Source organism: Suricata suricatta, chromosome 9, assembly GCF_006229205.1.
Source record: "Suricata suricatta isolate VVHF042 chromosome 9, meerkat_22Aug2017_6uvM2_HiC, whole genome shotgun sequence".
Taxonomy (NCBI): Eukaryota; Metazoa; Chordata; class Mammalia; order Carnivora; family Herpestidae; genus Suricata; species Suricata suricatta.
Window position 1 is genome coordinate 112,310,430 of NC_043708.1, and position 14,353 is coordinate 112,324,782.

Here is a 14,353-nt window from a genome sequence, read left to right on the forward strand (position 1 = left end):
ATACTTCTTGAGTATAAGTATCCCCCACATAATCTTTGGAGGCTACTTACATTTAAAAAGTATTTATTGTTTATCTGAAATTTGAATTTAACTGGACATCCTATATTTTATCCAGCAGCCCTGCCAGGGCCACAGATGGAGCTGGTGCCTGAGCAAAGGTGTGGGAGCCCACCCAGGACACAGGCCCATCTGCTGGTAGGTAATGGGGACCATGAGGCGAACATTTGCTTGGGTCAGAACAGGACCAGCAGGGGAGAAGGCCTCTCTGCAGGTCATTGGATCTCTGGGATGGGGACCCCTCAGTGGGGTGAGTTCCCCATCCTGGTAGAGAAGGAAGGGGACTCGAAAACCCAGCCTCAGAAAGCAGCAGGATCTGGGCAGGGGCTCCCTGCTCTGTGCTCCCATATGCATTAAAAGCAGACCCTGGAGCCAGACAGCCTCGGTCCAGTCCAGGCTCTGCTACTCACTCTCTGTGGGACCTCAGGTGAGTTACTCACCCTCTGTGTCTCAGTTTCCCTTTTTGTAAAGTGAGGATAACAGCCCAAACAGGATGTTTTTGAGGAATAAATGATTTAATATGTATAAAGTACCTCTGTCAGGACCTGGTTGCTGGTGTGCAACCCTCACCTGAGCCCACGTTTGCACACCCTTGTCCTGAACTTGATCTAAGCTGACCTCTAAACTGCCCCACCTAAGAACTTACCGGGTTCCCCCACTTATCAAGAACCTTCTGGTTTTGCTTTCAGGTAGGGGTTCCCTTGAGGGAGCCCCTTAGGCTGGCTGGCTCCCTTCTCACATCCCCAAACCCCAAGGTGGGAGGGGCAGCCTGTGTGCATCAGCAGGTGTGTGAGTGATGTCTGTGCCTGTCATGCCTCAGCGTGGCCCATGGGTGCCAAGTCTCCAAGTGCACAGAGACACGGTGTGCAGGCTTTGCAGACTGGGCCTAAGGCGGTACGTGTCCGCTCTCTCAGGGCTAAATATCTCTGCCTGAGTTAACTCCCTGCCCCTTAACCAAAGAGGCAGAATAAGCTGTAGCTCCTTCAGCACCCGGATGCCTGAAGAGGCTCAGTCTGTTGAGACAAAACAAGAAACTGAGGCCAGAGTGTGGCCAGGCTTGCTGTGGTCACACAGAGGCAGCAGAGAGGCACCTGGTCTCTGGCCACATCCTCTGGGGCTCTCTGCCCAGCCAGCCCTGTGCTCCTTTCCCTTCCCCTCCCTGTCTCTCTGCTGAGCAGCACGCACGCCCCCTGCTGGCCATACCGCCTCATGACGCCCTCCCTGGTCAGCCCTGGACTCTGGCCTTCCTGCCAGTGACTATCCCAGTCCCTGCAAGTCAGGCTTTCCCTCTCCTTGGACACTTAGGGAAACTGAAGCCAACGAGGGTCAGCAACCTGGTAGGAGCCGTGGGGATCCAGGTCTAGAAGAGAACTGTGGGTTCTGTCTGGTCAATGCCACACCCCTTGCCCTAAACTAAGTAGATCTCAAAGGGTGATCTGAAGACCAAAGCATGACCATCATCTGGAAGCCGACTGGAAACACAGATTCTCAGGCTCCACCTTAGTCCTCCTGAAGTAGAATCTCCGGGGTGGAGGCCAGCACTGTTTTCACAAGCCTCCGGGTGCTGCTGATGTACATTCAAATGTGAGAACGGCTGGCCTGAATTGTTTCATCCTCGCAGCTCTGCCAGCGAGGCTCCCATCATTATCCTCATTTTACAGATGAGAAAAACAAGCATCAGAGGGGTGAAGAAACTGACCCACAGCCACACAACAGGCAAGATGGCAAGGTCAGCCCTGTGCTTCTCACCAGAGGAAGGAGGGGTGATGCCAGGGGTGACCCCACCCGCCCTGGGGATGAGGGGTCAGGACTCTTCTCTGACAAAATTGATGGCTTGTCAGCGGCTACACCTCCAGTCCCTCTGCTTACCCGCACACTCATGTCCCGCCTCAGTCTCTCCATTCCTGGTGAGAACCTCTCCAGGCTCCTGGGGCCCCTCCCCTGCCACCAGCCCTCACCCACACCACCTTCAGGCCCCAACGATGTCATGACTACATCGCGTCCCAGAGCTCAGAGCCTGAGCACCCACAGCCTGGTCTTCACCCCTTTTTAGATCTCATGGCTCACAGACACCTCAAAGGCCATGTCCAAAACTGGACTCAGCTCCCCACAAACCTCTCTCCTCAGCAAGGTTCCCCTGTCAGCAAAGGCATTGCCTTCCACCTGGCTGTATACACCGGAAATCAGGAGTCGTCCTCTCCCTCCCCCTGCACTACCCTCCTTCTTACCTCCTAAATCTCCTATCTGTCTGCCTCACCCCTGCCACCCTGGCCCTGCCCCATCAGCTCCATGCCCCCAGCATCACCTATTAGCCCTGTTTTCTGGGCCACCTGATCGCCTGGCCATCACTAATTCCTTCTATATGCCATGTTCATTCTTGTCACAGGGCATTTGCATGTGTTCACTTCCTATGTGCAACATCTTTGCAGGTCTTCCTCTTCTATCCCTTCTGAGCACTGTCCCTGTTGTCACCTTGGGCTGATGCATTGATTATCTGTTCCCTCACTGAACTGTGAGCCCACCAAACAGGGGCACCTTCCCACCTTGTCCCCACCTGGTCCCCAGGCTTGTACTCCAAGGCAACAAATTCAACATTTGGTAAATACCAAGTCCTTTCTCAATCCCAAACCTACTCTACCCCTTGGCCCATGGACTCAAGCGCTCCCTCCCAGCCCTGGGGTGGCTGTAAGGAGGCACAGCCTCCTGGGACAGCTGGTCCTTCTCCCTACATCCCCCCACCCAGAGTGGATGCCGGGAGCCCCTGAGTCCACAGCACTGCCACATGGACATTCAGTCTCCGTCCCCACCCGGCATAGTCCTGATGGGGACAGAGTCATGCTCACCTTGGGCTCCCGTCTGTCAGCCAGCTTGCGGCCCCTTGGGGCTGCACAGATGAGGGCACCTTCATTCTTCCTGGGGCAGTGGGGTGGGGTTGCCGGCTGTGAGCACTCCACGTCCCCCACCTGCCCACGTCTGGGCTGTTATCCTTCCTGCCCAGCCCCACGCATTCCCGGTGCTGGGGACCTCCCGGCCACCACGGTTCCACTCACACAACAGGGCCCGGGACACCGCCTCTCTGTCTCGGCCCTAGACTTTCAAGAAGGTACCCTCAGTTCGGTGGGGGAGGGGGTGCTCCACTTTTCCCAGGACCAGAGGCAGCCCACTGGGGGTCAGGCATGATTCTCCCCTGGAGAGTGGCCTTCAACTCTGATCTTGTGAAGGATTTGGGGAGCATTTGAAGTCTTTCTCTGCTCCATGGGACCCAGAAAAGATGGCGTCTTGTGGCTTGCTTCCCTCTCACCACTAGGACCTCCGAGAGCTTCTCTTCTATTGTGTCTCTGTCGCACGGCAAGGACAGGCCCCATGCAGGCCTCTACCCTGTGTTATCTGCCACCAGTGTCCTCACGTGTGACTCATCCCATTGCCCATTTTTGACTTGGCTCTCAGGACACAGATGCTCAAACACGGTCCAAATTGCCAGTGTGAACATCTCGTTCCATATCCTCTCCCCGCCTCATGCCCCTGCCCAGACATGCCTACCCCGCCTCTGGCCCCCACCTGCTGACCAGCAGCAGACTCTTCTCCCCACCCCCCCGCCCCACCCCACACTGGAGGCTGGGCCTCACCCCACACTGGAGGCTGGGCTGGTGTCAGAGGACCCCTGATGGGAACAGGGCCTGCCTCTCCCCTCTAACATCATCAGCATGTCTTCATTTTCTGAGCTCAGGAGAGAGATCATGGAAAAAACAAAAACCCTTTCTGACAGGAAAAGCATAGCATTTTAGGCCTCGACGAGACAGTGAGGCGGGGGTTCAAACCCACGGCCCTTGAGGAGCTGTCCCGGCCTGCAGTAGCAGTCCAGGGCCTCACGGGAAGTTGGCTCCAGCCCTCTCAGACTTGTTTTTCTTCCATTTCCAGAACACCTGCCCTGTGCAGCTGCTGGGAGCATGTGGCACCGCAGCACCCCAGGGGCAAGATGATAACTGGACAGGGAAGAAATGGGAGCAACAGCCAGAGCAAAGGCCTGGAGGCTGGATGAGAGAGTCCAGGCAAACTTTCTGCAGAGCAAGATGTGCAGTTTAAGCTGTATGGATAAGCCCTTCACTGAACAAGGTCTTTAAAATGAATGCACTGACAGGGCTTGTGGGGATTCCTTAGTTTGGGGGCTGGGTCTCATGGGTGTGTTCTCCATTGCCACTGCCCAGGAGGTGTTTGCTGAGTCTGTGTGTGAAGGAGGTGAATGTTAGAAATTACTTGAGGAGCGGGGAACCACCCTTGAATGTATACGGCCAAGCCTCCAGGCATGAGAGAGGTTTCTGGCCGGTCTGCAGTCAGAAGAACACGCAGAAATGCTGCATCTTCGGGCAGCAGAGGCCAGGGAGGCTGGCCCACTCTGCCGTCTTTGCTTTCGCTGGGCTTGCTCTGGGGTCACTTACCTCTCCAGCTTTTGTTCTCCCCATTTGCTCCTGCCCACGCACCCCTAGCCCTCTACTTGCCCTCCACAGAGCTAAGAATGAGCATCTCACAGGACCCAGGGGGCGTTGCCCATGGAAGCTCCAGGGCAACTGGAGGCTGGAAGTTCCACGACCAGGGGATGGGCCCTGGAGGATGGGCTGCCAGCCCCATGCTGAATGGCAGGCCATTTGCAGGGGAAGACTTCAAGCATAGCCCTACAAGTCTCTGTGAAGATGAGGAGGTGACCCATGTTGTCATGGCCACCTTCACTCTTCCCACAGAGAGCCCTCCAGGTTGGTAGAGGACAGGGTGACCTGGTCTAATCCAAGACCCTAATAGTCACACAAAGCTGAGCGTCTGGGAGGACTTCCTGAAGGAAGTGGGGCATGAGAAGGCCATAAAGGGAGGCTCTAATGCAAAGGTTTGGAAAGGTTCTGCTCAGCATGTTAGAGTCTGGCTGTAGGATGGTGTGACCATTTATTTTACATTATTTTAAAATGTTTGAATCCTCCTAACTCAGCCTGGGGCAGGACACATAGGGGGTGCTCCATAAATGCTTGCTGAATAAATGGATGGATCATGGATGCTTGGCCTACAGTAAAGGAATGACTGAAGAGTCCCAGTAGTCCTAGTACATGCCCCATGGCTCAATAGAAACACTTACTGAGCGCCTCGTGTGTACAGCCAGCCGAGCTGGGAGTAGCACAGGACATGACCCGAGGGAGGCAGCGGGTGAACTGAGATGGGCTCTGCACCTGCCCCTGTTCCCACTGGCTCCGAGCGTGCCCTGACCTCGCCCACCTTCAGCAAGGCCTCGGTCAGGAAGACATCTCCCCTCTGCCTCTCCCAGGAGGCACCCTCCCCAGTCCACCCTGCCCTGACCACCTTAGCCTGCTGGTCCCCCCGCAGCATTCGCCGCCTACTCTGAGAGCGTGTGTACTGGGCCATGGGTTTTTACTTCTGCCTCTCCTGCTGCTGGGCAGGCTGAGCCACAGGGCCTGGTGCTCCCAGCCTAGGCTCCAGTTCCTTCTTGGTGGGCAGCAAGGCAGACCTCGACCCTCCCCCTTGCTCTGGCCTGGGGGTCTACCACTGATGCTCCCACCTTAGATGAAGGCTTCCCATCACCCCCTCAGTGACACCAGCCTCTAGCTTTCTGGGCCAGGGAGGGACTGGGCCTCAAAGGAAATGGTCTAGGCCGCCAGGTCAGGCTTCTGAGCCTAAACTAAATAGGGCAAGCCCAACTTATCTGACCTACACAGAGACCTGGAAGACCATAAAGAACCCCACTGTTTACTGAGAATTGCATGGCTTGCTGCTCTCTGCTTGACATTGTGAGTCCAGTGCAGCTCCTGGGGGTGACTCCCCTTTCATAGCCCAGCCCAGGAGTCAGAGAGAGGCAGTGGCCACCCCACTGTCACACAGTATATGAGGCAGGATAGTCCTAGGCCTCTTACAAATGCAGAGGATCAGGACCACTTAGAGTGTTGCCCTGGCCACTTCCTAGTCCTACAATGGGACAAGATACTGTGTACCTCCCTTGTTTCCTGCTGTCCACCTGCCTCCCCTTCCATTTTGTTCTGTGTCAGTGGCTTCTCCTTCCCTGTTTAAGTCCTCAGTGACTCACAGGCTTCTGAGTATGAGTGTGCCCTACAGCCCGGTCTCCTGTCATGGCCCTGCCCGGAGCACCCTCTCCATCCCACCCCAGGAGAGGTGACCTTTCCCATCAGGGTTGGGTGGCCAGCAAGCAGACAGGGTCACCTCCTGGGCCATACTCCCTCAGCCCTTCTTCCCCAGGGAAGACAAAGAAGGGTCCCATCAGACTTTCATTCATTCCTTACCATGTCCTGAGCCTTCCTGGCACCCAGCCTCCCTCTAACCCCAGCCCTGCCCTGTTTATCTGTAAACAGCCCATTAGAACAGGCAAATGAGAACCAAACTCAACCTGCCCACAGTCACATAGTTCACAAAGTCCAAGCAGGGACTAGACCTTATGCATTCTTACTTTTAGGACTGTGTTAGTGCTTTCTGGCCCAATGCACAAACCTCTGGGCATTGAGCATTAATCTCCTCTGGCTCACACCACTTCTAAACCTTCCTCCAGCTCTTCCCGTGTTTTCTCTGGCTCCAGTTTGGAAGCAAGAACCAGCCAGGACGCCCCATGTCTTTAGAAGACCCAGAGAGTGTTGGATACTCAGGGCTCAAAATGAGGGAACGTGGGTTGGTTCCAAGTTTCAGAGCTGACAGACTTTGGGGCCACTCTCCTTGAGCAGAGCCAGACACTCATGGACTTGACCTCCAAAGGGTCACTATGACAGCTGCAGACCCCGTAGGCGGGGCTCCTGGGTAGGAGGTGCTCACCCCGGGGGAGAGTCCACACCTTCGCAAGGCAGCCTCTCCACTCCGCTGTGATAAAGTCCTTCAGGGGCCCTCAAATCATCGTGCTCTCCCTACTGCTCCCCATCCCCATCTGCACACAGGGACCCAGGCCTCGGGGCTGGAGAAGACCCCTGCTTCACAGCAGAACAACTCCTGTCGTCTCCCCTCCGAGCCAGGCCTGAGCCCCTGGACTCTGTTAAGCCATCAACAAAGGTTGTATTATTTTTCTGCTCACTGATGAGGAAATGGAGGCACAGAGAGTGTCACTGGCCAGCCTGAGATCACACAGCTGATGGGTGAGGAGATGTCACTGGAACCCAGGTGGAACCCTCCCACCACTGTCTCTGGCTACACCTGTCTCCTTGAAGCCCAGGCTAAGCCAAGGCCACAAGGGGCTCAGGCAATGAGTGGAGGGCCCATCACCTGGCACTCAGGGCTCTCGGGACTTGGGTGGAGGCTGTCCAGGTGCTGCTGGCTGTGCTACAAACCCCTGAGGACAGACAGCCTCTGTCCTCTGCCCAGAGTCCTCTCGGCACTAAGACAGCAGGGTTTTCTCCCCCACACAGAACCTGACCTCACCCAGAATGCCCTGTAAACCAAGAGACTTGTCCCCCAGGCATCTCCACCCTGGAGCCATCCAGACCCTTCCAGGCCCTCCCCAGTCCACCCCAAGCCAGGAAGTCCTAAATCCCGGCCAAGGGCCCAGAAAGCGCCTGGCGAAGGAAGAGGGAGCCCAGGGCATGGGACCTCTTACTTGATCTCTGTCTGGCCACCTGCCTTCCGGGCGATCTGCACAAGCTCCTTCCCGTACCGCTCCTCTGCTTGCGCCCTGCAAGAACAAAGCGTGGTCACTGTCCCTCCACCTCTGCCGGCTGCGGTTCCCTTAGGTGTCTGCAGTGGGAGCTGGGGGTCCACCCACTCAGCCTCTCGGGGCAGGTTCCTCCTTGACAAAGCTGGGATCCCAGCCCTCCTTCCAAATTGTTAGCCAAATTCCCAAATTCCCGCACATCTGAGGGGACATCAGACCCTTTGCCCATGAGGAGAGGCCCTGGCTGGGAAAGACAGGAGTCATACTCCTGACAGCAGGGTGGCCAGGCTGACAGGGGGATCTCCGCTGCTCCCACAGAGCCAGCAGGTTAGCCCATGCCCTGCTGGCCCTTGCCCGGCAGCTGGCTCACCTCTGCCTCAGCAGCTCCTCCACGTCCTTGCACATCTTCCTGCCGTCAAGCAGCCGCTGCAGCAGCACCTCATAGCCTGTGTGGGCCGTGAAGTCCCTGCACTGGAACATGGGACAGAGGGACGCCTGAGTGCCACGGCCGGCTGTGTGGGTTAGGAGGGGCACTGAGCTGGGGGTCCTGGCAAGGACTCCACTGACACATCCAGGAACAGTCTCTGTCCAGCGTCTGGGGCCTGCCCTGCCTGTCTGCCTCAGTTCTCCCACTCAAGGACAAGCTCTTGTGCTTCAGGATGTGGTTTCGCACCATGGGGCCCCTGTCTGGAAGGTGCCAGGTGTGTGAGCCCTACATGACATAGCACTCCCACTCCAGGACACATCAGCCCCACACAAGATGACACTGTGGAGGGCCAGCTCCAAGGCCTGGTAATGACAGCCTCATGGGGTGCCCAGCAGAGCTCATTTCTGTCCCATTCCCAATAACCCTATTATCTCGGTTCTCCAAGTGAGTAAACAGAGGCACAGATGGGTATGGGGTGCCCATAGTGACACAGCTTGGTGGTGGTAGGCCTGGCATTGTACCCAGGTTGTCAGACTCCATGCCGTGCTCTCCGCCTCTCCGCCGCACGGCCTCTGCAAAAAACCACACCACTTGTGCTCCATCAACAGCTGGGTGCCAGATGCTATGTCAGGCTCCGTTCAGGCGCACGTAACCATCTTGCACCCACCCAGCAAGGTGGGCATTGAGAGTGACTTCAGTCAAGATGTGGGCACATCCTAACACACTCAGGATGTCTGGCACATGCCTAGCACCTGAGGCCCAGCCCTGAAACAGGAAAGTGGGGAGAGGGCCATTCTGGAGAGTTCTCTTGGACACAACTTCCCTCTGCTGCCTGGCGCTAGCCCAGCCCGTTCGGGTCTCCTGACCAACCTGATTTTCCCTTCTCATCCCTGGAATGCATTCTGAGCTGCTGGTACTGGACTTAGTCCTCACAGTCAAGGACTATGAGGGTCTAGGTCTACGAAGTTGGTCTTGGGGCCAGGCTGCACACGTGGCTGATTGGCAGAGGAGGGAGGCTGATCCTAAGAGAACGTGGTGAAACATTACACTGAGAGCAGCAGCTTTGTGCCTTATCTGAGCCTGGTTCCCACATCCAGTCTTGGGGAAGGACCTCCCCACCCCCTAGAATGCTGGGCCAGGCAACTGTAAACTGAAGCAAGCCCTGAGATTCAGCACCTAGTCCGTCTTCTTTTTCATCCTTCTGGAACCCCGCAGAGACTGGAGAAAGGGTCCCTGCTCTCCTGAGTGTACATAGCCTAGCCCCATGTCAGACCTCAGCGAATCACTTGGACTTTCCCAAGGCCACACCTTGGGCGGGGGGGGGGGCAAGTCTAGCCCATCTTAGAGTCAAGGGCTGATGGTGCACCTTTCCCTGCCCCATGTCTTTCCTCCAGTGTTGTGTATGGGCATGTAGGGAGGCAGGAGAGGAATCTAAAGCAAGGAGAACTTCCTGCAGGAAGAAGCATTTGAGCCAGGTTCAGGCAGAGAAGATGCTGCTCTACCAGGTCTAAGTAGAATCAGACATGGTAGAGAGGGCAGAGATTCCACAAATTGCCCCAACTGGCCCAGCCGCCTCAGCAAACTCACAATAGTAGAATCCCCAGGCCTATAGGTTACCTGGGACCCCGAGCTTATTCCCTCCTCCATAAGCATCCCTAGAAATTCCTGAGGCCCAGACTCAGCTGCCCACTGGGTGTCAAGCAGTGTGTCTGGGCGCTGGCTGGCTATTTGGGGTCCCAGGGGAAGGACGTTGTCTCCCTAACTAACCCCTGCCGGCCTATCCTGGATCAGGCATCAGTCCCCATGTCTAGGCTGGTGTGGCTGGGCCAAGCTTTCATTTCTGTGGCTTTTGTGAGTAGCCACTTGCCCACTGACTGGCCAGCAGATCCTGGCTTTCTACCTCTCAGCCTCTGCCCTCCCTCCAACCCCCACTGGCAGAAGGCTATGACCGCCGAGGAAGAAAAGGAATCTGGAGCCTCAGTGTCCTGCCCTCTCCCCACAAGGGAGGCACTCTGAGCTGGACACCACCATGCAGGACTGAATTCCACAGACCACCAAACGGGGAAGCATCTTGTGTTCAGTGCCGCCCACCCCCACGTCGCCAGTTCCCTGCCGTCCTTAGGGAAACTGAAGCCCAGAGAAACACAGGCAGAGGGAGGACAAGAATGTGGACTTGCAGGGGCCCTGTCACTACTCTACAAAGTCTCTGGGAAAGAGGGCAGAGCTGGCAGGATATACAACTGTACCCCACCCTGTCCCCCAGCTCTGCTCTTCCCTCCCAGGCCCCCACCTGACCCCAACTTTCCAGGGGAGCCACTCCCTCCTTACTGAGACTCCCAGAGTGGAAAGAAGCAAAACCAAACCTACATTGGCCATTCTGTAGGAAGTAGAAGGTAGCAAGGGGCCCTGCAGGCTGGGTCCCCAGGAGCTCAAGTTCCCAAAGCGCTGTAGGCTCAAGAATCTTGTCGAGCCTTTGCTCAGAGCCACAGTGGTGCTAAAAGTGGCTGTGGCCAAGTGAGCCACTGTCACAAGTGACTAGATTGTTCTGAGGAAGTGTCTGGTTCCCGGAGGGCTGCTCCCTCCCAGCACAGCACCGCACTGCACCCCCTCCCCCAGCCTGCATCCTCCTCCTTAGCCCCTTCCCCACCACCTCCTCCAGGGAATGGTTTCTGACTCATTGCTCAGAGCTGAGCAGTGTCCTGCTCTCGAGCTGCTGTGGAGGAAATGAATGAACCAATCATTCAATTAGATAATCAATCAGTTCTGCAAGTCCACAGTCCAGGGCCCAGGCACGCAGTCACCCCTGCTGGGGGCCACCCTGGCCTTCCTTCCTAGCACCCACCCAGGCTCCATGCCAGGCCCCCTCCTTCACTGGCTGACATTTCCACAATGCAGAAGCCACCAGGCAGGGCCTCTCACCCCCTCTATCTACTCACAGCCTCTGTTGCCTGAAACCCACCCATGGCCTTGATCTTAGTGACGTCTACCAGCCACACACTGCACTATGAACATCACACATTGAATATGCCACACACCCAGGAAAAGAAGAGGCCCCAAAGAGGGGAGGTGACTACCCAAGATCACTCAAATGGTCACAGTCAGAATCTGGAATATGAATCTAGGTCAGCCTGTCACCAAGTCCACATACCTACATCAGTCATTCAGTAGATAGTCCGGCACTGTTTTTCAATTTGAAACATCAAAAAATAATTAAAAAAATAACTTTTGAAAATGATTACTCGAATTCTTTTCAGCTTAAATCAAAGCTGTATTTTGGGCTATCATTTAGTTACCATGGATTCACAGAGACCAGGTCTGTGCCCAGGCTGGGTCGGAGAGCCTCTTCCCTGGAGAAGGGCCACGCTGGCTCTGCAGATGTGCACACCAAGAAGCAGCAAGCAGCCAGGGGCCACACCCTACCCCCACCAAATGGCACCTAGAGCGAGCCACTCTGGGGTATGACGCCAGGTGGTGAGAAGCTACCGTCCCCTCCTTCTGGAGGCCTGCGCAAGCGTGGGGACGTGCCATCCCACTTGGGTGGCTCCTCTGGGCCTCCCTTTCCCCAGATCAGGGCTGCAGGATGTCTCCCAAGGCTCTAGAAGGAAACGCTCAGGAAAGCTCTGGGCAAGTGGAGTCATATTCCCGCCGCAGCCTCAAGGCAGTGTGGGAAGGCCTGGGCGCTCTGTTCTGCCCAGGAACAGCCCATCTGCTTCTACCTTTAGGGGGGTCTAGATGTCAGCCCTTGTCCAGGCCTGTGCTCTGGGCTGGGCCCTGCCATGCTCCCACTGTGGGGATAGAAAAACAGCCTTTGCACTCAGCATGACTTCCCCCTTTTCCTACCCATATCACCCTTTTCTTTTTTAAATGTTTTATTTATTTTAGAAAGAGAGAGAGAGAGACCAGAGAGGGTGGGGGCAAAGGATCTGAAGCCGGCTCTGCTCGGTGAGCAGAGAGCCCAGTGTGGGTCTTGAACTCAAAACCGTGAGATCATGACATGAGCCTAAGTCAGATGCTTAACCAACTAAGCCACCCAGGTGCCCGTACTCCTTATCAGTCTTGGTGGCTGCCGGGGCTGGGCCACAGAGAGCAGGGCCTGGACATGCCACTTCCCTCTGTGGAACTTGGTTTCCTCAGGAGGAAGTGGGAAGAGACCAACCTCTTCTGTCTAGGGCACAGCCCCATCAGGGCAGACTGTGGCCACACAGTCAGGGAAGGTGCCAAGGCCTGCTCTGAGAGGCTGTACAGACATCAGCAGACTAGCCGTGGGTTCATACCTCTGCTCCAGTTAAAATGGGCCCAACAGTTCCCACCACTTATGGTTGATCTGAGAAGCCAATGAAATAATATGCACAGGGGAGAATGGTGAACAGAGATCAGAGCATGCTCTCAGTGGGGTAAAAGGAGAAAGGTTATTACCCACATTTTACAGGTGAGGAAAGTGGAACTAAGGGAGGTCACCTAACCTGCCCAGGGCCCGCAGGACGCAGCTAGAATGTGAACCCAGCTCTCCCAGGCCAAGATCTTGGCTCTTACCCTCTCAAGCTCTTGCCTCTCAGCAGTTCCGTGAGCTCAGCGGCTGCACCGCAAGTTGCAGCTCCCCAGGTCCTGCCCTCCCCCTCCTGCCAGCCTGTTGCCACCCCCAACAGGCAGAGGGGTGAGAAGGTTGGCCTGTCCAGGAATTAGCACTGTTACTTTTCAGGGGACCAAGTGGAGGCTGTGGAATACAGCTGGGAAGAGCTGCCTTGTGACTTTCTGCCCTCCAGAACTGGCTGGACAGGGAGGGAGGAGCCACCACAGGGGGCCGTGGGGAGGGGACTGCTGGGTGCAACTGGGAGGGGTCAGAAGTGGACAGGTGCAGGGAGCAGAGCAAGGGGAAACTCGGTGGGGGGATGGGGTCACCCAGGAACCAGTCAAAGTACCCAGGAGAGCAAGAGCTGGCCTGTGGGCATGTGCCACCTGCTGGGCGATCGCTAGCTACCAGAGCCAGGGAAATATGACCTGCTGCCCTTTTACAGTCACTGAGCCCACACCCCACCCCGGCTGCGGACACACCGTAAGCGGCCGGCAGTGGGCATAGGTAGAGCGTGGCGAGTGAAGAAACAGACCCCGTTCTTCCCCATTGCAGGCTCCCAATGTGGAGCGTTCAACTGAGCAAGAAAGTGAACTTGTGATATGAGGTTGAGCTGGAGTGAGTTATACTGAGACTAGAACAGGACTAGAAAAGCTCTAACACACGCCCAGGCATGGGGAAGGGAGAGCTAACAGTGGCTTTAGAAGGTGGAAGAAAGAAAAGTTAAGCTGCCAGCTTGCACCTTACTGGGCTCAAAAAACATTTTGTTAAAACGTTAACCATTCTTGTTGAAAACAGTTCTAATGTCTGACACGCTCTTGGGTTGATGGGCTTTTCATTCTTCATTTTTAGTCTTTTAAAAAATATATATATTTATTTTTGGGAGAGTGCAAGTGAGGGAGGGGCAGAGATATGGGGACAGAGGATCCAAAGTGGGCTTTGCCCTGACAGGCTAACAGCAGTGAGGCCGATCCAGGGCTCAGATTCACAAACCACGAGATCATGACCTGAGCTGAAGATGGATGCTCAACCAACTGAGCCACCCAGGTGCACTAACTATTAAAAACAATTTTTTTAATGTTTATTTTTGAGAAACAGAGAGAGACAGAGCATGAGTTGGGGAGGGGCAGAGAGAGAGGGAGACACAGAATCCGAAGCAGGCCCCAGGCTCTGAGCTGTCAGCACAGAGCCCGACGCGGGGCTCAAACTGCTGAACCATGTGATCATGACCTGAACCAAAGAGGCTTAACTGACTGAGCCACCCAGGCACCATTGCCTCAACCTTTTTTGGAAAACCGCCCTTTAACTGTGGGAGAGGAGACCGAAGAGGAGACTAGACTCATTCTTACCCCAGAAGCCCCAGATAGGGCCGGCACGGTGCCAGCTGCCCTGTTCTCTCCTCCTGCACACCACTTCCACCGGAGAGACCTCTGCAGCCATCGTGCCTCCCATGGCCAGTTTACGGTTGCCAGTTTTCTGTGGACTGAGAAACCAAAGCCTGAAGACTGTTAGAAAACCTGACGTAGTAGGCACTGAACTCTCCACAAGGCAGCACCATGAAGGCAGAATGTGGGTCTGTTCTCTTGCTGGGTCCCAGAGCCCAGCATCTGCACAGCAAGCACATCAGACAAGGGCTAAATAAATATCTTAGGGAGGCCTT

The 14,353-nt window shown here is 55.8% G+C and overlaps 1 protein-coding gene across 2 annotated transcripts in view; it reads right to left on the reverse strand.

The window, feature by feature from the left end:
- PSTPIP1 (proline-serine-threonine phosphatase interacting protein 1) overlaps window positions 1–14,353 on the reverse strand; it is a 45,199-nt gene that overhangs the window by 17,379 nt on the left and 13,467 nt on the right. For both annotated transcript variants that reach the window (XM_029951439.1, XM_029951438.1), the window contains exons 3-4: window positions 8,067–8,167; window positions 7,643–7,717 (exon numbers count right to left, since the gene is read on the reverse strand). In XM_029951439.1, the coding sequence (XP_029807299.1) occupies window positions 7,643–7,717; window positions 8,067–8,167 (176 nt within the window). The remainder of the gene's footprint in view (window positions 1–7,642; window positions 7,718–8,066; window positions 8,168–14,353) is intronic.